The 25,118-nt window shown below is 39.9% G+C and overlaps 1 protein-coding gene across 1 annotated transcript in view; it reads left to right on the top strand.

The window, feature by feature from the left end:
• wnk1b (WNK lysine deficient protein kinase 1b) overlaps positions 1–25,118 on the top strand; it is a 94,468-nt gene that overhangs the window by 48,982 nt on the left and 20,368 nt on the right. The window contains exons 4-15 of the mRNA XM_028571300.1: positions 2,749–2,969; positions 4,055–4,212; positions 8,423–8,511; positions 9,152–9,291; positions 9,583–9,662; positions 9,904–10,116; positions 10,416–10,485; positions 11,204–11,397; positions 13,733–14,038; positions 15,928–17,349; positions 20,305–20,397; positions 21,201–21,275. Of these exons, the coding sequence (XP_028427101.1) occupies positions 2,749–2,969; positions 4,055–4,212; positions 8,423–8,511; positions 9,152–9,291; positions 9,583–9,662; positions 9,904–10,116; positions 10,416–10,485; positions 11,204–11,397; positions 13,733–14,038; positions 15,928–17,349; positions 20,305–20,397; positions 21,201–21,275 (3,061 nt within the window). The remainder of the gene's footprint in view (positions 1–2,748; positions 2,970–4,054; positions 4,213–8,422; positions 8,512–9,151; positions 9,292–9,582; positions 9,663–9,903; positions 10,117–10,415; positions 10,486–11,203; positions 11,398–13,732; positions 14,039–15,927; positions 17,350–20,304; positions 20,398–21,200; positions 21,276–25,118) is intronic.

Raw genomic sequence — 25,118 nt, 5'->3', positions numbered from 1 at the left:
TTGATAATGATCATCATCATTGGATGCAGCCCTAGTGTGGTCTTCCTCCATTGTTGATATGGAATGGGCTGACTGATTTTGAATAGAGTTAATGCTATCGTTTACAGATAACTTTACCTATTGTAAATGTATAGCATGGCCAATAATCCTGATGGAACTAGAGTTAATGATAGACCAAGGACACGATAACCCGATTAATAACCTGTTTATTTTGATTCCACCAGTTGGCAGAGACGCTGCCTTCTGGCCAGATTGACATTTAATGGCGTCTGTATTGGAGGATGCTGCTGCTCCTCCAGTCAGAGACTCATTAAAATAAGGGTTTAAAGAGTAACACATGAAAAGTTCAAGAGAGATGCGAGGAGTCTTTGGCGATTAGACCCCATTATGATGGCATCGTTTTACGGGGTAGTCATGCCACAAGCTATACGGTAATATCCCCCCAATGAAGCTCAGACACTGGGACCTGTTGGGACAGCTGGTTCTGAAGAGGTGATCTCTTTGGAAGTGGGTCACAATGATCTGACAACTGAAATGACATGATGGCTTTAGCTGTCAAATACATGTAGTGGACTAAGAGCTACAATATTATCCTGTTAAATGAAGAAGGGGTAGAAGTACAGTATAAAGTAGCAGCAAATACTAGAATGTAATTGAAATACCACTGGATAATGAATGTAGTCTACTCTGGTAAAGACACAGGGTCTGTAACTACTGTATAAAACGGCAGCTTCTACCAGCAGTCTGCTTCTGGGTTGGAGCAGATTGGTCTGTGATGCTGAGTCCAGAGTTGTCTGAACGGCTCCTTGCCAGTTAAGACAGATTTGCAGAGTCACTGGGCGGTTCAGTCAGCTGCCAGTTATTCGCCAAAATTAGCAGATTTAGTATGAGCTAAATTTAAAACTCGGACATTGAATTTAATGCAGTAAATAGATCAAGGACCAAAGGATAATTCTGAGCTCTATGAACCAGAGTAATTTAACGAATAACAAATCAAATTGTTCAGCCTGCTGTGATGCAGTGAAATTAGCACATACCAACTAATCAAAAGAAAAAGATGAGGAGTTGTGAAGTTTTGAATCCTCCTCATGGTCTGGATGATCAGAGGATGACTAACACTGCGTCCTCTGTATTCGCTCTGTACTTGAATTTAGCTAATATTATATATAAAGAGTTGAGGAGAGAAAGGCAGAACAGTCCCCAGCTGACAGGAGAAAATTGGAAACACTTTGCTTAGAATTGATACATTAATCATTGAATTAGTTAATCAAGAGTGACAGTCAAATGGATTTTTAATGAGTTCGCAAAGCTCCTAAAGAGAAGTTTTGACTGAAGCCTCTTCTTCAAATCAATTGAATCAATTCAAATACAAACACCTGCATGTTTGAGTTATTTGGCTGAAAGTGAAATCTGGAAATGCTGTTGTGCAAAATTCCTGTCCTGAGCTCCCTTTGATCCTGTGGGGTTTCCTCCATTTTCCTCCCACATTCCAAAGACACACAAACGAGGTGGACTAGAGACTCCAGATCACCCACAGAATGCCTGGCGAGCAGTCTGAGGGTCTCCTTACTTTCCACCCAGGGGGATAGGTTGGGATTAAGTGGGGAAAGATAATGGGCAGCTCCCACTTAGAAACCACATAAAAAAATATCTAATGATGTGCTTTAGCATAACTACTATTCTTTCATTAGAACATGCTGTGTACATGATGATGTGATGAGATATTTGTGCTTTATTTAAAGTTATTTTAAGTTAAAATGACTAAAATAATTGGTTAACCCATTCATACCTGATCACACATCTGTGTGTGTTTACCTTTAAGACCTGAACACGCATCTGCGTCATTTTTGAGTAGAGTAGATTTTTTTAAATGCAGTTGAAGATTATAGCCAAGAAAGTCAGTCAAGTTGAAAGCCAAAGAAGTAAGCTCTCAAATGCTTTTTATTTCATGTTTTTATCTGCTATAGAGCCTGAGAAATTAAGATTTAAGTAGGCTTTTTACAAATATTTCTGGAAACCCTTAGGTTTTGGGAGCGGGTTTACAGAAAAGTACTTAGGCATAAAAAGGCCTTTTTTAGCAGGCGTTTTAGGCCTAAATGGGTTAAAATAGTCGAATGCCTGCTTAAATAGAATAGCCTTTTTTATGCTCAAATAAATAAACACATATCAGTCTAAAACATGTTCTCAGTCCTGCTGAATAAAGTTCCTGAGTACTGACTGTACTGTGAATCAAGCTCTTTATTTGTATCCAGATTAAAATAGATGTCTGTTTTTAAGTGGTAATGTGTTTGTGTGAGTATTTATGATGTATCTTTTTAAGATGGAATTGTCTGACCGTAATCCCCTTTGGTTGTGTAAGCTTTCATTTTTAATTGAAGCATTATCAGTGTTTCCGTTGCCGCATCATATCTGGCTATTGTCTGCCTCTCCATGCTTTGCTTTGGAAGAGTTACATGTAATTCCGTCATGGATGGATTTTAGTGTCGTGCAATAATAATATATATGTAGAATACATTCAAAACTCTTCAAAGTGAGTGCCCCTAAACCTAAATAAAATGGTGCTTCAGATGAGATATGAGATGCATAGCTTCTCTTTACGGAGTGACCTTCAAAGAGGAAACTAGTCGGCAGGTATTGTGTTGAGAAGCTGTGCTTGGGTTGAACCTGCTTCTCTCTGTTTAATTGTATACATGTAATCTTGCTTTGTTAAAGACATGCTGTCTTATGTGGGATTTATTTGTCCTTCAGATACCTGAAGCGTTTCAAGGTGATGAAAATCAAGGTTCTTCGTTCGTGGTGCAGACAGATCCTCAAAGGCCTCCACTTCCTGCACACCAGAACCCCGCCCATCATTCACAGGGACCTGAAATGCGACAACATCTTCATCACGGGGCCCACGGGCTCGGTGAAGATAGGGGACCTGGGTTTAGCCACGCTAAAAAGGGCCTCTTTCGCAAAGAGTGTCATAGGTAGGAAAAAGCATGTTCACGGCCACTAAAGACACACATTCTTTATCTCTTGCATGTCACACACACACACACACACACACACACACACACACACACCTGTCAGTAGTCGGACATAAAGCTGTATAAAACAATAAAATGTTTAGATCTGTGAAGGGGGAGAAAGTAAAACAACAAACATAGTTTGCGAATTTGCCTCAACAATAAGCACTTTACATACAGTACACACCTGCACACCCGCTGTCATATATAAGCAAAGACATGAACACAGACACATTGTGAACTGCTACACACCCCTACTGTAGATACATTTTACTGCTTCTAAATGTCTCGTTGTAAAAGCAAACCGCAGGTATTTGAAATGTGAAATACACACCAGTCAGTCTGCCATTAAGCTAGGATTAAGCTGTCTGGAGATGTGATGGCTGCATACACACCAAAAACACACCCTGCACAAAATACACACTCAAGTCGAGTCAAAAGTGTCTGCTGTGTTCCAAAATATAACTTGGCTGCCATTCAGTTAGTTAACCACAGACATTCTGGTATCATAAACATTCGCGTACAAATACATTATTGTGCAAATTCTCATGCACTTGAGGCAAAAATTATATGCTTTGTAAATCTCACAGCTGCTTTGTAGTAGTTAGGCAGACCTCAGGTATTTGGACACTTGCAGAAATCCACAAACACACACACATATGCATGAACACACATGACAGGTCTCGCATGACAGATTTTATATCTTAATGAGACTAACCTGGTTAAATAAAGGTTAGATAAAAATAAAACTTGTCGTGTGTTTGCACAGAAACGACAAGTCTAGTATGTGGTACCAGTAATGAATTTGTAATTTAAAATTTCCAGCTGTGTTTAGGGAATTTTTATGATTTAAGTCCTCAACTCACCATAAATCATTTTAATGTGTTACTTAACTGACTGAGCCGGTTAGTTTTTTAGCTATGATGCTTATTTAAACCTCATAGTTTACGGATATATTGAGTTACAAAGCATTTAAGATGTTGACTTTAACATCACTCCTAGCAAAATGTACTGTGATAGTTTTTTTTTTTTCTCCCTTTCATCAGGAACCCCAGAGTTTATGGCCCCAGAGATGTATGAGGAGAAGTATGATGAATTAGTAGACGTCTACGCCTTCGGGATGTGTATGCTGGAGATGGCTACCTCAGAGTACCCCTACTCTGAATGTCAAAACGCTGCCCAGATCTACAGGCGGGTTACTAGTGTAAGTCTGCATTTCCTGTACAGTACGGGTGAAACGATTTCTTTTGAATGCCTCTGCTGTGAATGACTGCAGATTCACTAAGTTGTGACATTCATGTGTTGCATCGAACAGCCTTGTTTGTCTTTTTTTGTCTCTAATCTCAACCCTCCTCTGTGCGGCTCTCTCTCTGTCACTCCCCCCATACTTGTTTACGGACTGCATTAATAAGTTTAGCGTGAGCTGCAGGAGATCCAGTCATATGATTGTGTTTTTGCAGTGATTAGTCCCTCTTGCTTATTTTCTCTCCATCCCTGCCTCTCTCCCTTGCTCTCTCCTGCAAAAGGGAAAACGGGAGCACTCTGGGAAGACTTGTTGGCTGCATGTTTTTCTCCACCACTAGAGAGCAATACTAAGCAAGCCATGTCATATACAGAAAGACCTTAAAAACCCTCAAAGAATATTATTGTATTTTCTTTCAGCAAGGCTCTTTAACCTTGGAGTTTCTCTGAGAGAAAGTTGAAAACAAATGCAAAGAAATATGAGACATGCATGAATGAAAACAATGAATATGAATATAACACTCTTGCATCAACCGTTAACTGCTAAAAATTTAAATGACAGTTGGCTCGAGACAAAAATGAGACAGAGACCAAAGCACAGACAGGGCGGACAACAGATGCAATCAGAGGCTATTTTAAGTGGAGTGCTGCTGAGGCCATTAGCCCAACACACACACACACACACACACACACACACAGACACACAGCGAGACACACACAGGCAGATGAGAGCTGCCTCCCTCCTCTCCTCACGGGATTCACGGGAGTTCAGCTTTGTGGAGGCTGACAGTGATGGTTAATGGACCAGAGGAATTTAGTAGAAATCTCTTTCTTTTTATCTCTCTCTCTATCCTCCTCTAGTGCCTCCCTTATCTCTCTGCATCTATCTGTCTTTTCACATCTTTCATTTCAGCTTTATTGGAAACATAAAATGATTTTTGTGTTGCAGTAACATTTGTGCAAATCAGATGCTCAAACGTGGGCACATTTTTACTTACTTAATTAGATATTTTTTTCAAACTAAGGAAGGATTACAACCATTATCCCTAAATATTTGGCTGGTAATACTACAGAAATGCAGTGCTGTTTAGAGCTCATGGATGAGTGATGAGTTCCTCCTCCCCCAACTCCATCTCCGTCCATCCGCTCCACCAGGAGCGCATCGCGCATTGCCACTCCCGGACCAGATCCCGCCAGAGTGTCTCCTTAAGTCCTCTAATATTTCCTCATTTATGTCATCAACACATCCCTGATTCATGGAAATGTTGTATAAAACACAACAAGCCACAAAGAATGCTGGGACTTTTTGAGGACTGTACTGTAAAGTGCTCCTGACCTATCCAAACACCTGAAGCGCATTTTCAGTAATATTTTTCCTTGTAAGTAGGGTTTGCAAAAATGGGAACTGCTGTGTCCATGTAGATGAGAGAAGCAAAGTGTTTGCGTGTTGTGTACATGCTACATTATGTACACGCTACATTATGGCCAAGCAGGCGCCCCTAAAATAGCATCTGAATACTGACTTTAGACTAGCGCCACTGACTTTAGACCAGGTTTTTCCTGGTCAGTGGCGGAATTGTTTTCTGAAACTGCAAAATAGCACCAGGTAACGTTTGCGCCAGAACACGCCTCCTCTTTTTGCTGAACTGCCCCGGGAGCGCAAATACATTCCCTAATTTACCGACATGCGTCTGTGGAGGGAAAAGTCTGCTGTACATCGGGTGCAAAATAGGAATGATACATGCGTTGGTGTACAAAGGCAATTGCGCTGGGTGCAAGATAGGGCCCTTAATGTTTATACCCAAAATAAAAAAAAGAATGTTTTCCATTTTCTTTTTAAATACACTAATTATAGCCAGACAAAGGCTGCAGGAGCACTTGTGATTTGTTTTGACAAATGTTACTTTTTTTTAGGATTTGTTTTATTATCTCTGTAATCATTATCATGCTGTAATGTATATTCAGTTTCAATTCAAATTTTCTGTTCAGTAATGGTATTTATCAAATCCTTTCGGTGCCCATCCAGCAAATTCAAATTAAAGGGATTTGGATTAAGATTGCCTCTAACCGTTACTGTGAGAGAAAAGAAACCGTCCTCTGTCTTTCTGTCATTTGTCATCTCTCTGAATCTCTAAATTTGGTTTAAGAAGCTCCATGAGCAGAAAAATTCAGACCATATGGCCGTCTGGCTCTCTTGCCTCCCTATTCTTTTCCTCCTTCTTTCTATTCCCTAATCTCACTTTCACAAAAATGAAATCACACCCCAAATTTGATCAACATATTTGATTATTGTGGTGACCTCAGCCTCTCTGGGTCCCCAACTCTGTTTGTGTGGACGTGTTAGAGTTATGATTTAATAGCATTAATCTCATACATTGAAAGCGAGAGGACATAATGCTTCTCAGATCATTTTATCCAATCAGCCAGACTTTGAGTCAAACAACCAACTTCAGTTGTCTGTATTTGTTATTGTCACACACACACATACGCACACAACCTTGTGACAACCCCAGGGTGTCCCAGTCACCTGCTTCCTTTAATTTCACTGCCTAATTCATCCTTACAGCTTTCCACCCTCTGTTTCTAAGAAAGAGAGAGACCTAGGTTAAGCCCTGATGTGTTTTAAACTGCAACTGTCATAAATAAAGCAGTAAATGTGAATTTAAAGCTTTAGTTTGTAACTTTTTAATATTAATGAACGTCCGTTACATTAAAGCCATTGCCCAAATGAGTAGCTACAAAGCTAATTAAGACTGTCAGCTCCACACAACTCTCTTTGTATTTCTTAGTTTGGCTATGTTCAGAAGATTGTGGTGTCCGGTGATTTTTCCGCGAAGAAGCTCGGGTGAAGATAATTGCCTCCATCATGTTTTTTTTTAATTCCTCTGTCCTCTTTTGCTACTTGCTACTGCGGGGAGGAGGGGGGTGGTGGTGCGCGGTCAGGGAAGGCTGTATCATGTGGATGCGCTGACAGTGCTATAGCTTTAAATATACTTCTCAACCTCACAAAAACTCCATTGTGTTATGATGTATACTGTAGTATATAACCAAAATTAGGCTTACTGCCTCTTTTTACAGGCACTTTATTGTAGATGCGTTATTAAGCATATTAAGACATATTAAGTTACTTTGACAGGTCACTAACACAATTTGCCCTTTAATTACATGTTTTTTAAGAAAGTTTGGCCATGAATAAAAAAGTAATTGGTCTATTGTACCATATCAATACACCTAAATGATAATTTCTACCATAAATACATTATCTTGTTTCACATCAATATTTCATTCTTGAAATTTGCGCAATATCATAATGTGCACCCATTTCCCATTTTGTACGACTGAAAGGGTTGTGAGGATATACTTCTAATAGTTTGACATACAATGTTGTTGACGTACTTCATGGTTCTTCTCCTTCTGGAACATTCCTGCCCTCCAATCAGCCTCGTTAAACTGAAATCTGGCATTCTCTGTATCTCTCTCTCCTTTATCCCTTCTTCTGTCAGACTTAATACTATTACTTCCTCCATCAGTCCTAACTTTGTTTTTTGCCCAGGAATTTTGTGTGTGTGTGTGTGTGTGTGTGTGTGTGTGTGTGTGTGTGTGTGTGTGTGTGTGTGTGTGTGTGTTTTTTTTTGCTTGTGCGTGTGAGAGAGAGAGCGAGAGAGAGATGTTGTGTAATGGTGAACTGGGGGTTGGAGAAGAGAAACGGGCCAAGAAAGTAGGGAAGAAGTAAAGAAGGGAAGACAGAGCTGGAGGACAACAGCAGAAGTAGGTGGTCAGTCTGACAAGCAGTTAGCAAACTAGTTTAGACTAAAAACTGCTTCTGACATTTGTCAGTGAAACAGATCTCTAGTCTACTTGTCTCATTATCAGTACTTCTTTGGTAAGTTACCTACATTTTATCTGACAAATCTTAAACCTGTCCATCTGTCTGTCACCTGTAGTAACAATATTTTTCTCTTTTACTTTGGCTTCCTTGTGTTCTTCCTGCCTGTTACATTTTTTTCAAAATGCATTGAATTGATGCTGTGTGTGTGTGTGTGTGTGTGTGTGTGTGTGTGTGTGTGTGTGTGTGTGTGTGTGTGTGTGTGTGTGTGTGTGTGTGTGTTCGACATCTGTCTTTCTCTAAAAGGTTCCTCGTCTTCACTACTCTTCTTTTTGTGTGTGTGCAGGGAGTGAAACCTGGCAGTTTTGACAAGGTAGCCATTCCTGAGGTGAAGGAAATTATAGACGGCTGCATCAGAACAAACAAGGATGAAAGGTGAGACACATACACAGACTATTAAAGCCATACCCGGCATTGTTATTTACTAATACCATTGGATTTATGGATGTTATATGGACTCTCTATCATAACTGTGTGAGATTTATAGACAACATTTGCATTCAATCTCTTACTTTATTAAAACAGAATAGATGACACTATCAACACCATACCCAGTAATGTTTGATTGCAAAATCACCCTCCCTCTAAATCCTGTTCTGATTCATGGCTTCTCGTCAGAAATAAGAAGTCCTCTGTTCTCTCTCTGCCCATGCTGTGGGTCTGCCAAAACACCACGATCCCTCCTGTCCAAACCAAAGCTAAACTTCTTATTTCTCCCTCTCTTGCACTCCCTTTGTTTTTTCTTCACAGTCTGAATTACTTGGTCTCTTAGTAAAGAATAGTCATATGATTGGTGCTCTGTAATCCATCATCGTTTTTACACAGTGTGGAATTTATGTGGAAGACTGTTGTGAACATGTTTGGATTCCCAACAGATAAATTAAATACCTTGTCCGTTAGCTTATCAGATGGAGAACAGCCCACAAAGCATCGTGGTCTTAAACAATTTGGTATCAAGTAGTATGAAGAAGTAAATCCTCTCTTACATATCTATTTATTTTTCTTGTTCCTCTAGGTATGCCATAAAGATCCTGTTGAACCATGCATTCTTCCAGGAGGACACGGGGGTCAGGGTTGAACTGGCAGAAGAGGATGATGAGGAAATGATTGCTATCAAACTCTGGCTCAGGATAGAAGACGTCAAGAAGCTCAAAGGCAAGGAATAATTATATTTTTTCCTCTAGTTAATATCTTTTCTATATGGAAGAAATATTGTAATGGGAATATGTTCTGTCATTCAAGTGTTAGCCCCATAAACACATACTCTTGTCATAAAATATAAGCAGCTTTTCTTAGCTACTCAAAAATTGCGATTTAGCTATTGAATATCAAAGCACTTATTTTAGTATATAACCATTAACATTGTATTTACAACATAGATTTGAATGAATCCAAAGAAAACAGAGAGGCAGCTACCTGACCAGCCATTTGTGAACTTGTTTGCAGGAAAATACAAAGACAACGAAGCAATTGAGTTCTCCTTTGACCTGAACAAGGATGTCCCTGAAGATGTGGCCCAGGAAATGGTATGTACAATGCAGGGGAGGAACTGATGAATGCATACTGTAGACAGATGGTACAAGTAGTGGGAGGAAGGGATGGATTTAGGCAAGAGAAAATAGACAGAAGGAAAGGATATTGGATGGACAAGAACTAGATTGGTAAAAAGAGATGGAAAGGGAGGGATTATAATATTACAAATCGAAGGGTTGGAGGTGGCCTGGTTTGTTAAAAAGAGTATCTCTGTGACTTCACCTAACTCCCCAGGTTGAGTCTGGTTACGTTGCTGAGGGTGACCATAAGACCATGGCCAAGGCTATCAAGGACCGCGTGTCTCTGATCCAGCGGAAGAGAGAACAGAGGCAGCTGGTACGAGAAGAACAGGAGAAGAGAAAATTGGAGACTGAACAACAACAGTTGCAGCAGCAGCAGCAGCAACAACAACAACAACAACAACAACAGCAACAACAACAACAACAGCAACAGCAACAACAACAGCAGCAACAGCAACAAGAGACACTCAAACATTCACACACACAGGTTTGTTTTAACAGTAGGCTAGCTAGCATAGTTTAATGTTTGCAAGACCAAAAAGTTGTTTGTTAGTAAATCAGTTTGTTAGTATAATTTTTACCTTTGTACTTGGATATTGCAATGTATGTTCAGTGCCATTTCCACCTGGCAGTCAGAGTCCACATGGTCCTTTTTCAGTTGTAGAATTTAGTATTTGAATGTGGACCACATGGAAGTGACCACCGCTTGTGTTTGTCCGTCTGCAGGCAGAGGCAGAGGAGACGGAAGTGGAGCAACAGCAGCTGCACTATCAGCAGGCCGGCATCTCACACACATGTAAGACAAACTTTGAAGAAGATTTGAGTCAAGGTCGTAGCGCTCGTCATCATCACTTTCTGCACAGATCTTAGATTATTTCCCGGGTATGCATGTACGTGATTCATTAAAAATAATATATTAAGCATCTGTAAGGTATGATTGAAGATTACTTTGAGACATGATGGTCACAAATTCCAGTGCATCCATCTCTAAAAACATGTGACAAATGACTGCATATATCTACAAAAAAAAAAACTCATGAGCCAAGAGGGTTATTCCAGTATCATATTGCCAACGTCTTTCTGTAAATCAGGAGTAGCCATTGTCGAGTTACTTTTCAAGTGTGGCACACAATTTACAGTCATCCTATTGTAAACTGAAAACACAGTGGCACGGACTATTGATTCTTTGTTCCTTTGAATTGTATACCACTGAAGTTGTTCATACGTTGTTGTGCCCTTTATAAACAACTTGTACTCCATTGTGGCCGATACATTTTATTTATTAACCCAGCAGAACAATTACTATAAATGCAGTGCAGAATTCCTGCAGAGATATACAGATTATTCCCATGTCGAAGTAAGATTTTGTTTACAATTACTTGATTGTGAGCTTCTGTTTAAGTATTTACATTAAGATTGAATTAATCAGACTGAGATGTATTAGAATAAGGAGAGACCGGGGAAAAGGTGACCCTCCTGATATCTTAACATATCTCTTTCCGTCTCTCTCTCAGCTGAAGGAGGTCTGGACAGCGGCCAGGGTTCCTCAGTTTTCTCCTTAGACTCCCCCCACCTGGGTCAGCTGGCCATGTCGTATAGCTGCCCCCCTTCTTCCCACCCCTCTTCCCAGCCCCAAACCCCCTACCCCTCCACCCCCTCTGCTAACCTGCAGCAGCACCCAGGCTACGCCCAGCCGCCGCAGCCAATGGTGAGTGGTGATTTCATCCAAATTAGACATAACGCACGTGTAGGATCCACTTGCACTTATGACATCATGCTTAACACATCTGTGAGTGGTGCTATGCACAGTTCACAGCTGTGCTGAACATTACTTGTCAGTTTGAAGTGAGCACTGCATTGAGTTTTGGAGTGAGAGTGAGTAGGAATGAAGTTTGCAGTGTTTGTTAGTAGGCTGGGAATTGCGGGTATTTGTTAAACTTAATACACAAGAGCGTGTTGTTGATGGGTTTTTATTTCGGGATGATCACCTCTGACATGAAGAAGAGGAGTACTAGAAGATATATGATTTGTTTGAGGCTTTAACTTACAGAGAGAAAGAAACACAATCTGTCAGCCAATATTTAAGACCCTTAGTCAGTTAATTACACATTCTGATATTTATTATATTTATGATTTGATTATGATTGTTAGTCAGTCAACCACTTACTTTCATAATATGCCAGTTAACCATTCATTTTCTGTTGTATTTCATTTTAGAAGTCTGTAGGTTACTCTCTCTTTAGTCTACCAGTTTTCATGCATCCCTCTTTCCCTCAATCCTGACATTTTCTCAGCCACTTTCAATCCTCCTCGTTCTGTTGCTGCATCTTTTGTTTATTAAGTTACCATTCTTTTTGTTATGTTGTATATTTCTTTGTTTTCATATTTTAAAACTTGATTTATACATTGGTAGTTGGGCTTGGAACTAGGACTTGGAAACACATCAACCGCCATGCTTTTTACTTTGCTCATGCAGAAGCATCATATTCAGGAAAGAATCACGAACAAGTGGGATAAAATGCCAACAAAATAGTAAACCATGACACTTCCTTGCAATTTTTTATGCAGTTATGTACTCAGTAAATGTTACATTTCCTATTTCTAAAATATAGTAGTTTTCTTAATTAATGTTATATTATGTTTTATATTTTAATCAGGTATCGGCGGAATGATGTAATTATTTTACTGTATTTAAAGAAAGAGATAATTCGTCATATGGCATAACACTTTCTGAAACTGTTTTTTGAAAATGCACATTTTAGAGATATATTTGAAGATGAAACTTGACATATGTCATTGTTTATTTATGACATTTATTTGGCACTCTTTTCTCTAGTGACTTACAATAAGTGAATTCAAACTTACATACGACTAAGAGCTACATGTCATTAAAAGTGCAATTCTCCTGAACAGTTGACTTAAAGCACGTTCAGTACAGTTGCTTAGAGTTAATGTTCTTTAGACATTAGAAGTATGCCACTTTTGTCTATTCAGTCTTATTGAATACCGATGTATTGAAAATCTGCACAATGTTGACTAAGTTGTTTGCTGAACATACTTGATGTTTTAACCATAATCCTCAATTGTTGATCTTTTAGCACCAGATGAGTCAAATTCCTTGCTCAAGGGCGCCTTAATAAGTACTTAGTAATGAGGAGGCGAGCATTTCTTATGTAATTTCCCACCCTAGACTTTTCCATCTGATGACCTTTTGGCTACAAATGTTCTTGTCGGAGTTCCAGTTTACCAGCACCTATATTGCCGGATGTTGTTCAACTGGATGATCATTCAGTTTGTAGACCAATTGATTGAATAGTTTAATGATTGTTTGGGAGATTTCTCAATAGGCTTATTTCCTCATCAACTGTAACTTCATTGTAAACAAACTGACTTACTGACAACCTGGTTTGTCACACTTGCTAACTACTTAATTGAATATCTTAAATAACCATTATTCTCTCCTTTTATGTAATATTGAATGTATTTTTTTTTATTTTGTTTAAAATTGATTTCTTTTCAGTTTATTTTGTCATTGTTCTGTTTCATTTGTTTTTACTGCATTTGTTCATATTTTATTTTTGTTGTTGTCATTTATTTGTGTTATTGTGCTCTTTTTGTTGTGATATTTTCTTACCAGTATGACTAAAGGTTTTGCTAGAAATTTATTGTGAAGTGGTTACCGCTACAAAGTGATTGATGCAATGATCTTCCCTTTACAGATTTAGTTTTTCTCTTTAATTAATTATTTAATAATACTTTAAAAAGTGTTATTTTGCTTGTTTATGTATTAAGTTTTATTTATGGAAAGTATTTTTTTTCAGTTCTTAGTATCAGTATTTACTTAGTAACTTTTTCATCATATTATTGATTTTGTGTGCGCATTCTTCACTTAACTTCACTTCATGTGTGTCCTTTGGTTGTGCTTTTATTTTACTGCTGTTTTCTAGATTTAGGTCATTTTGTGTGTATGTTTTTTTTAATTTCTTTGTGTTTGTTTTTCATGTCGGTGCCACCCTCTTCTATCACCCCTCCCCGGCCTACAGTCTGCGTTGCGCCGTCATCGAAGTCGTAGCATGTCTGTTTGCGTCCCCCCCTCCTCCTACTCCTTTTCCCATGCTCCTTCGCCCCTGGCCATTCCTCCAAAGCAGCCCTCCACCCCTCCTCCAGACCTGTCGTCCTCATCCTCCTACACCACCACCTCCCAATGCATGCCTCTCGCAGCTGAGAGGGAAACATTTGCCGGGCGCCTCTCGAAGGCCCTGGAGACGGTCCTACCCCTTCACTCTGCCTCCTCTCTGCCCAGGGCCAGGCAGCGGAGGTCCAGCCTACCTGCCCTGTTCTCTACCCCTGTAGGTTCACAGTCTTAAGCCCCAGGGGCCACACTGGTGGTGACAACCAGAAAGGAAGGGAGAGAGAGAAAGATTATGGATATGGGCCACACTGGTGTCTGAAAGTAGATAAAACTGCTAAAACATGTTGGTTGTTTTATATTTACAGAAGAGTGCCCAGTGCCATTGTACATGGAAACCTGTAACAAAGCCAATGTACTATACAAATACCAGTAATTTGTTCTAACTGCTGGGTTACACATTGAATGAAAGGATCGTTAATAAAACAGCTTGCATTTCTCATGCAGTTTTTTTGCCACAGCTTTGTACAACTAGCCGGAGAAAGAGGCAATCAACTACGTGAAATCAGAAATTGTAATTTATTTGTTACTTCATAGAAAATGCAAGATGAAATGCACACAAAAAATCTTAAACTAGTTTAGTACCACTGCAGCCTTCCCAGCTTCCTCTACTGAATATTGATATTTAGTAAAGGAGTATCTCTCTTTAACATGTTGATAAAATTGTCTACAATATAATGAGAGCTGAGCTTACTATGTAGCAAGGAGGTTTAAATTGTGTGGGCTGAGCAATATTGTACTTTGGCAACATTAAGTCAGTAGTAAAATGCTACATCTACAGTATATTCTTAATTGAAGGCATTGTAAGTGGCACCTTTATCTTGAGTAAATAGATACGTATGACCTCAGTGATCAAACTCAGTTTACTTTCAGACACTGCTGTGCTGTCATTCTACCCAACTGCCTCTCTTTCACTCTTTCTTTTTTGCCCACTCTTAGACCACCATGTGTTCATATTGAATACAGAGTGACTGGCTTTACCTTTATCTTCGCTCTATGATATAAATGTCTAATATCATGTTCATCTGCCAACAGGAAAACTGTTCATTTGACAGCTAAAATTATTAAAGGGGTTACTTTAAGTACAAATTGTTGGCATCAGAAAGGTGCTGTATCCAAAACCTAATTGTGAGTTAATTGGGAATGAATGACAAGACTTTATGGGATAGTACACCAATTTCTGTAAACAACATTTTTGCTTTAGAGTTACAGAAGCTCAATTAAGGAATCTTTTGGCCATTGTGCCCATATTAGATAGCTGACAATAGAGAGATGACAGGAAATGAGGGGAGCAAGAGATGGCAAATGAAATGCAACTAAAGTTGTGACTCATGATCAACCATTTACTCCTAGGCCACCAGGGTGCCATCTTTTCAGTGTTTTTACTTTACAAGTGAAGACAACATGGTAAACATCCCTGAACAAAAACTATGACACAGGCTGCATCCATACTCATTAGGATATTGTCATGAGATTTACAGATTATCTCTATAATCTATAATTGATCATTTACATTTTCATCTATCTGTAGTTTGAAGATCAGTGCTTTGCAGATAGAAGCTCTGTGATAAAAGACAGTTTTTCTGAGTGCAGATGCCTCAGGATATTATTGTGCTTAGAAGACCAGCATTTGGCCTTTCTTCTCTTTGTATTAAACTATATACTACCCCACTGCATATCCACCTGTGAGCTCTTACAGTGTCTCCCACTTTTACTGTCTTGTCTGTGGGTTCTCTGCTTGTCTTTGTGCCGTACCAGTCTGAAACTTGGCCTGTCTGCCTGTTTTACTGCAGCTTTGTGTCTTAACCTTACCTGTTCACTCCATCTCATCACTCCCTTTTACAACTGTTAGGTATATTCTGTCCTATCTTAACCACGTCATTTTGTTACTAGTGTGGAGAAAGCATATATGTCTCTTTTCTCTTGGTATTGCTTTGAAATAATGATCTTTAATACACTATTTCTCCCATTCCATGTGGGCCTTTGCTGTGGTTCTCTCGCTCATTCTCTGTGTCTCATTCTTAAATCCATTATATCTCATTGTCGCAGCAGCATTCAATGCCTCACCCCTACAGTGGAGGAGGAAGCACAAGAGGAGGAGGAGCGGGAGGGAGCATCCCCCTCCAAACTCTCCCAGACCCCCCAACTATTTTCTTCCCCTCCATCCCTGAGCGCCCCATTTCCTTCTCGCCTCCTCCCACTGGGCCTCCAAAGGCCTACAACACCCAGAGACGCAAGAGCACGTCCATTCTCGAGGCACATACCCGACACTTCCAGCCTGCCTACACCCGCTATGGGAGCAGCCTGCATCCCTTTTCTGGGATGGAGGGTGTTGAGACCCCTTCTCTCTTCATGGTGAATCCTAGTTTTGCAGCAGCTGCTCAAAGACTTGGTGTTGGGGAGGCACTGCATCTCCCAGGACAATCTGACCCAAGTTTGTACAGCTTCAAAGAAATGAGAGCAGAGCACGAGGAAGCAGTGAGGAGATTAAGTCTAAATCAAGCTGCCTTATTGGACCATTATGAAGCAATGGCATATGGAGGATACCCAATAACTGCACAGCAGCTTGGCCACTTCAGTTTCCATCAGCAGAGGCAAGCTGCAGCTGCAGCTGCTGGTTTAGGTTTTGATCCTGTTCCTGCACCTCAAACAGGGTTCTTGCACTCACTCATCATGCAAAGAATGAGTGCACACAGCCCAATCCCTCCACCCTTGAGTGTGCCCACTGGTGTCTCTTCTTCATCATCTGATGGATGCTATCCTCCACCACAGCATGCTTCCTCTTCCTCTTTCCCTCTTTCTGCACCTCCAGTAATGGCTGAAGCCCCACCATCAACAAGTGCTTTTGAATTCCATTTAGCTGCAGCCGCTGCCGCTGCCGCTGCTGCTGGAGACCCGAGCCTTCTGGCATCCAGACTATATCGGGCCCGAAGGAGCTCCATGGACCTCCCTCTAGAGGACAACACTGGAACTGGCTCAGGTGGTTCAGGCACGTACAGCCGTCTCCAGCCAGTGACTGAAGAGCTGTACGCATATCTCAGTCCCGAGCTCCCCTTACCTCCAGGAAATCTTCTTCTTCACCACATAGGTGTAGCCACAAAAGACAGAAGCCCAGAACCTAATAGTGACTCTATGGCCTCTTCTGACGCCGGGGAGTTCCTGTCACCTCCTCCCCCACCTCTCCTCCCTCCCTTTGACTCCTCAGCTGCTCAGTCCATCCCTCACTCGTCCTCCGCTGCGCTCTACGATTTATCCGGAGGGGTGTTCCCCATAGATCCCCAGGGACATCCACCCTCCATGCAGAGCTTTCTGCCTGCCACTCCATCCACTGAGCTTGGGGGAGCATCTTCAACCCAGCTGGAGTCTCTGATCCAGAGTGCCTGGGCTCGGCATGGAGGGGTGATACCAGCCCAACCCGATATGACATACCATGAGTCATTGCTGGCCATGCAGGCTGCTATCCCCTCTCTGGTACTGAGTTTAGACCTTAAAAACACCCTACACCCCTGGGTCAATTACTCTTATGACATAAGTTGCTTTTTTAGCAAAGATCCGCAACCAGCTGTTGATATATCGTAATTGCAATATTATGGCATTCTATACCTTATCTTTCTTGTTTGACTGCAAATTGTCAACATCTTAAAGATTGATAATTTCATATATATATATATATATATATATATATATATATATATATATATATAGCCATAGACCTAATTTTTCATGATCTCGTCTGTAATTATAAAAAAAAAACATGTTGTTTAGAGTAGATGGTGGTGGTGCTATCCATCAAGTAAAGGGAATCCTTCTATGAAAAGCAGCTGAATCCATTTGTATTAGTAATTTGACCCAGAGGCCCTTAAACCAATCCCTGTCGTTTTTTTACCCTGCCAACCCAGGAGCCCCAGCTGATGCTTACCTGTCATCATGTAGTCTTTGGTTGTGATTTTAATCCTCTCCATTCATATCAACACTACAGAGCGAGTCTCTTGGTCTGCCTTCAAAATGTCTTACATTGTTCACTCCCTGACAGTGTTAGCTTATAGAAAAATTATTTGTAGAAAAGTTTTAGCTTTAGTCGGCACTACTTAAGTAAGAATTTATAGAAGAGTGCACCCCCCCTTTTAGTGTTTATTTTGTGTATCTGATTGATTTATTGTCAGTAAGTAACATTTTGTCTGTATGTACAACCAAGACCAGAAACATTTGATTTTAAATCAAACCTAAGACTCAGTATTGTGAGAATAATATTTATTTTAAAAGCAACGTTCAGAAGGTAGTCTTTGAGACCAACTCTGGTGTACGAGCTTCATAAGCAGTCTAAGCCCCCTTCCTTTTAGTGTTTATTTTGTGTATCTGATTGATTTATTGTCAGTAAGTAACATTTTGTCTGTATGTTCATATATGAATGTATATGAGAAATGTGTGTTTCATCAAGATGTTCTGGGAGTATACTGTATGGTCCTGAAGCAGCAAACAGCCCCATACAAATCCACATATTTTACAGTTGTGGTTCCTCGCCAGATATGGACACACACCTTCATGAGCATTTGGGAGTGGTTTTCTCCTTGAACTCTGCCATGCAGGCCATTTTTGCCCAGTCTTTTCCTGATGGTGGAGGCATGAACGCTGACCTTAACTGTATGGTATACTTGCATTTTTTCTTTCAATTGTTCCTGAATTTCTTTGGGTCTCGCATGATGTGTAGCTTTTAAGGATCTTCTGGTGGACCAAATCCTAAGTCCGTTTGGTCCTCAGGCAATATTAATTACCTCGATTGATGAGCATTGGATATCTAAAAACTTTATATTTTAGACATATATGAATCTAAAAATAATAATTGAAGTATGTGAAAGCTACGATACTTTGTTGATTTGTATGGACAAACACACAGAAACATACAACAAAACCAAGGGGGCTCAGACAAACCTTGCAATGTAACCATGCAGATAGACATTTCATTTGTATATTTTAGGTTCTTTCTGTTGTTTTGTGTTGTAATTGCTAAAGATCTTGGCTTTAAGTCAGTTCTTTATTTCAGCATATTGTGTTGTCATTTCCTGCCTCGACTGGAAATCAACGTCCTGCACAAGGTTCAAAAGTCACAGTTCAAATTCATTAAACCCTTAGAATGCTGATATTATCAGTGTCACTTTCTTTGTTTACTTTGAACCACTTCTGGTCACTGACCTTTCTTCTCATTCCTTTACTCTGTCATTACCTCTTTTTTTTTTTTTTCATGTTTTCTATCTTTCTATACGTTTTATTTATTAGATATCTGTGCTGTGAAGTTCTTTATTGTCTTTACGTGACTGTCTATGATGTTAGGAAAAGGTAGGTAGCAGTGTATCTGATGCAACATACTTGCGTAAGCTCCCACCACACTTGGTGAGGGTGGGCTTAGTGACAAGTAGAAAGTTGCAAACAGCCTTCTAAGGGTTCAGTCAATAGAATGGGCCTGTAGTCCTGTGAATTATTCAAAGGATTCAGGAAGGAAAGATAAAGCTCTGTTTGGCTTGATGCTTACTAGGAATGTAATTGAGTCGAACATTGATAATTCCAAAGTTTAACTTGACTGGAAATAGAGTAAAGACCTGCAACATTTCAAACCAATCAGACTCTCTTTAATGGCTCTTTTAAAAAATATTTTTAACCCTACGTATTTATAACACAACAAAGATGGGGTTTCATACAGTGTCACCTAAACTTACAGTATATTTCACTTACAAATCATATTCTCTGATTGTTGAAACTTTCTGAACAAGATTGTATCAGGCAATGTGGCAACTTGACATGAGCATATGCATTTGGAGTTACCAGGTAGCGTTGGCCACCACAATCATGACTGATATTTTATCATACCTTGGTCCATTATGCAACAGATCCAAAGGTGACACCTGTGTTAGGATGTTTTAGGAAAAACAGCAGTGAGTTGTTTAAAGTGTTTGGTGTCCGTATTCCAGCTTCTACTCTGTGCTTCATAGACTTATTATCACTACCAATCACTTACAGTCTGACCTGCATGTAAAGAAACAAAAATCCCTGCACTTACACCGTGCCTAACCCCAGTGCTGTGCCTGTACTGTTGTACATGCTACACTACAAACTGTATATGCATACAGTCGTTATTGGTGTGCACATATCTGTTGCCGTATAGATGGATGAACATATGCGTTGCATGTGTGCATACACAAGAACAAAATGTAGACTAAAGCTGATCACTAGAGAACAGCATAAGTACCTTGTGTTTGCACTCATGTATGGCTTCTGGTCTACAAGCTACAGTAAATACATGTTCTGATTATTTCTTGTTTTTCTTTCTCCTTGTTGCCAATCTCTCTTGATTTCCCATCCCTATCCTCCACCCTTTTATATCCTACAACATCTCTTCCTTTCTGTCCATCTTTCTTTAAATCTGTTCCACAGCAGCAGGTTCAGGCTCCCCCCTCCCAATCCACTCCGGGACCCCCTCTGGTCCCTGTCACCACCCAGCCAGCTCCTCCTGGGACCCCCCAACAGGTAAGGCAACAAGAAAAACAATTGAAGCAACCTGAAAAGTCACTATACATCCAAAATGTCCCTTTTCTTCTCTCATTTTTAATACCCACATTCCCTTGATGTCCAAACCCCATAAAGATAAAATACAAAAATAACTCCAACCTATTTTTTGTGCTTATACAGCAATAACTTGTATGTCTGCTTTCTCTTTGAAGTTGTTGCCTGTGCTTCAAGGTAACCCCTCCCACAGAGCTGGCACTTTGCCTGCAGTAATACCACAATATTTCTGAAGAACTGTGTTTGCCCCCAGCACAAAGTACTGCAATGAACTAATTGCAGCCCTAAACTGATTTGATTGAGCGTGAAATCGGATGTTAATTGGAGATCAAATGTTTCTTGTCAGAAAAAAATGGAAAGTTTCCTTTTGTGAATGAGCAAAACAGCCATTCCCCCATAATTACCGGTACATTCACCATGTTTACATAACCGCTGCATTCCAAACCTTGATAATGCCTTCACATTTTACAAAATATTTCTTTATTGTAATATTTGTTAACAACCTATCAGGCAATTAACAATACATGGGTATTGTATGTATGTAACTAAATTGAATGAGAAAAAAATAGATTACCCCAGCTGGCATTTTCCAACTAATGTTGGTTTCTCATAACTGGGATTTGAGTTTATCCAGGTTATTATAAGCATGACATGACTGGGAACGCATGCATGTATAAATGTTTACATGTATATATTTAGTAATTTCCTCTATTCTTTCCTCTCCCACTACTCTCTTTCTTTCTTATACTCTTTCTTTTTCTCTCCAGGTTGTTTCATCCAGTCACAATATTACATCAGTTCAGAGCCCTATACACACACCTCTGCCGCAGGCGTTATCACAGGTAGGTAAAGTAGCACCACTAATTGTAATACTGTATATGTAGCACAATACTTCATAAGCACATCTCTAATGCCCACAAGCTGGTGCTGGCCAACTCTCTGTTAATGTTGTTTTCCCATACACTCCGCTGTAGATGGATTCATACATGGAAACACAGACACACATGGACATACACACAGACACGCAATCAGTCTTCATAGTCGGTGTCATTCTTGGCCTATGTGTTATTATTGCATGTTTAGCTGGCCTTGAAAGGCTTTTTTTAAACGTTTTGTTTGTCAGCTCAGATAATTTTTTCTATTTTTCTTTCCACTCTGGCTCGCTCATTGGCATGCTGCCTGCATATATTACCGGGTTTGTTTTTATGTGTGTTCATATATACCTACTTGTCTGTCTGTCTGTCCGCATGTATGTGTGCTTGTGAATGTGTTTGTTTAGTTTTTTGACCTCACTCCATCTCCCAGTATAGAACATCTTTATTTTCTTTACCAGTCTGCTCAGCAAGCTCTGGATCAGGTACCATTATGTGTGGCAGTGTTTGGGGATATACTGTGCGTAGGTACCCTTGTGTGTCGATAAGTGATTGTGCATCTACAGTATGTAACTTGGTCAGTGAATCTGTTTGACATCCCCTTTTGTTTTTGTGCTATTTGAATATAGTCTTTTGTTGATGTCTATGATTAGTAGTTCTCCTTTGTTTACCCCAGATGCTCCTACTAACCATCTGATCAAACACATGAGCACATTTTAAGGAAATGAAGATGGGTAATATTTCCTGGTTTAGAACTGATGAAGAGGTGACTATTGGTAACACTGGGTAGTGAAGAATCTAGAAAGGTGTGAAGTGTCAGTGTCCAGGCCAGTATTCAGTGTAATATTGTTTTAAAGAAAGAAAAGAAATATTTGTCTTGTTAAGATTCTTGCCACAAGAGGATTTATAGCTAGGTTGACATGTCACTAATGCTCACAGTACATCTGCAAAGTGAGCAACACAGTGTGCAAAATATGTTAACGTCTTCAGATGTAGACATGTAATTATCAGATGAATAATAACATTTAAGTGTACATCAGAATGTTTAAGTTCATTTTGCAGCTGAATTTAATTGTAAAGAACGATTCACAATGACATGATGTACGAAGCATTTAAAGATGGACCACTTCAAGTAACGGCAAGTTAATCAGCTTGACTGGCTTGTTGGTTATGCACTATTATTTTTACCCTAATATCTTTGTGTTGTGCATAAACAGACAAAATAAATACAATTTAGGTTATTTAAAGGTACCATGTGGAGCTTTTGACTTCTAGTAGCACTTTGGAGCAATTTTTTAAATTATTTTTTTGTTTTGTGGGTGGATTCTTGTTTGTCTCGTACACACATTCACTCGGTTGACAAAATACACAGTCCTGTCAATGGTTTCACACTATGGACAGGTGGCTGTAATGCGCCAAGATACACAGTAATGTGCCAACAGAGGTGGGGAGGAAGAAGACTGCTAGCTAATAAACATGGATTTAAACTATGCAGGTTTCAAACCTTTAAGAAACATTGCCTTTTGCAAATGTTTGACATTTGACAGGACACACACAATGCCTGTAAAGTCAATGCAGACTTCCTTGATTCACTTTTAAAGTCTATGTGTAAGAAAACATTATAGGTAGGTTTTTAGTCCTGTGTCTCCATTTTAATATAGTGTTAAGAGTAGGGCTGGGCAATATATCGATATTATATCGATATCGTGATATGAAACTAGATATCGTCTTAGATTTTGGAAATCGTAATATTGTAAATGGCTTAAGTGTTGTCTTTTCTTGGTGTGATAGGCTGCATTACAGTAAAGTGATGTCATTTTCTGAACTTACCAGACAGTTCTAGCTCTAGTTCTATTATTTTTACCTTTACCCACTTAGTCATTATATCTACATTACTGAAGATTATTTATCTTAAATCTCATCGTGAATATTTTGTTAAAGCACCAATTGTCAACCCTATAATATCGCCACAATATCAACGTCGAGGTATTAGGACAAGAATATCACCATATCTGATTTTCTCCATATCGCCCAGCCCTAGTTAAGAGTGTTGCCCTGTCTACATTGTACAAAGAATTTGCTTGTTCTTCCACTACCTGTAAAGCCGCACTGTACATTGTCTGTAGCAATCTAAGTTGTTTGTGGTTGCATGATCTTAGAGTCGTGTGTGTTTACACAATCGTCCTGTCACAGAGTTTGTTGTTTGATTTGAGATTTTGTCACTAATAGTCTTGATCAATGATTAACTAAAACTAAAGAAACTAAAGACCAGCTTTAGCTCACTGTTCCATTACCAAGGTGATTGACGTAAAATCTGTCTGTGCTCATCACATCTTATCACTTGCCGGGTTTATCTCCTTCCTCATCCTCCCTATGACGTTGCTACCTCCCTTTTCCTCCTACTCTGCCTTATCTACCTTCTTTTTTTCTCCCTGTTTTTTTCCTTTCTGCCTCCTCCTCTTCCTCCTTCTGGCCCTTCCTCCTCTCCTCAGCCCAGTGTAACTCCGTCTACCGTTTCCTTGGTGACCCTGCCCTCTCCGTCGCTGTCCCTCCCTGTTACCATGCTATCCGCGGCAGTGGCTTCCCCTCCCTCTCCTCTGCCACGCCCTGTTGGGGTGGTGCCTACTATTGTTTCCCCCTCCTCCTCCTCCTCCTCCTCCTCCTCCTCCTCCTCCTCCTCCTCCTGTGCCCACACCTGTGCCCCAGCCATTGGCCCCGGTGGTTCCAATCATCAGTGTAGTCACCGCCCCGCCTGATACTCCCATGGAGGCCCCTCCCCAGGTACTGGTTATTGACAGTCTGACCCACCACAGGGATGTCTTGTCCCCTGTCACTGTGCGAAGTAGAGCCTTGGATTATGAGTTAGGACTTTTAACATTCTTTACGTTCTTTATGGAATTCCTACTTGTCCAAGATACATATTTGATTGGGAGGATGGACTGCATATTATATAAGATGCAAGAACATGTTTGTATTCTTATGCTGAAACTCTTACTTTTTCCTGTGAAGTTTGCTCATACGAGTGTACCAATTCACCGTCTCTCTTTGCAGCACAAACTTGTTGTAAATCGCTTGTATTAGCCTGATGAATGCCACCTGTTCATGAGGTGCGCATGTGTGGGAAGGTTTCATTCACAAAAATGTTAAAGAAGAGTAAAAATAATAATTTCACACTACGTAGCTTCAAGCCCTGTGGTCAGAAACAAATGTAGCAGTTTCTAGAGTGGTATTAAAAGACACAAAACAATTAAATAGTATTGGTGCAGCTGTCAACAACATGTCATCAGCGCAGCTCCATACTGTGGCCGGGACAGACACAGAGGTATTGGATGAGAAAATAATATAGGCTACAACAGGTGATGTTACACTGTCGGTACAACAGAGGATGATCCAGGACAGTGACCTGCATTAAGAACCAAGAGGCAGGTGTTGGAGAATCTTCCTAACAACTACAGAAATGTTTACTTTTCTGTGCTGAAATATGGCAATAAAAATCATAAAATCTGAATTGGTACGTGCTACTTAAGAACAAATCTGTTAATATGAGTGGTTCTTGCATAAGGCTCAATATCCTGCACACCTCATCAGTTTGAATGGTAGCTGTATTAGAGCTGCATTCTGAACAACTATAGTTATCAGTTGATGTTTAAAATGTTGGGTATTTTACTGTGGTTTTATGAAGAATTTTGATCCATATATATGTGTTGAGTGGTGCTGTCTAAATTTGCATTTAAAGTACATGGATTGCTCATTTATGATGGCTGAATGGCAATGCTAAAGGATAGTCTCATTTTATGATATCCATGATGATTT

Source organism: Perca flavescens, chromosome 23 (genome assembly GCF_004354835.1).
Source record: "Perca flavescens isolate YP-PL-M2 chromosome 23, PFLA_1.0, whole genome shotgun sequence".
Classification (NCBI taxonomy): Eukaryota; Metazoa; Chordata; class Actinopteri; order Perciformes; family Percidae; genus Perca; species Perca flavescens.
The sequence above is the reverse complement of the archived record's forward strand: the minus strand, read 5'-3'. Positions and strand labels throughout refer to the sequence as shown.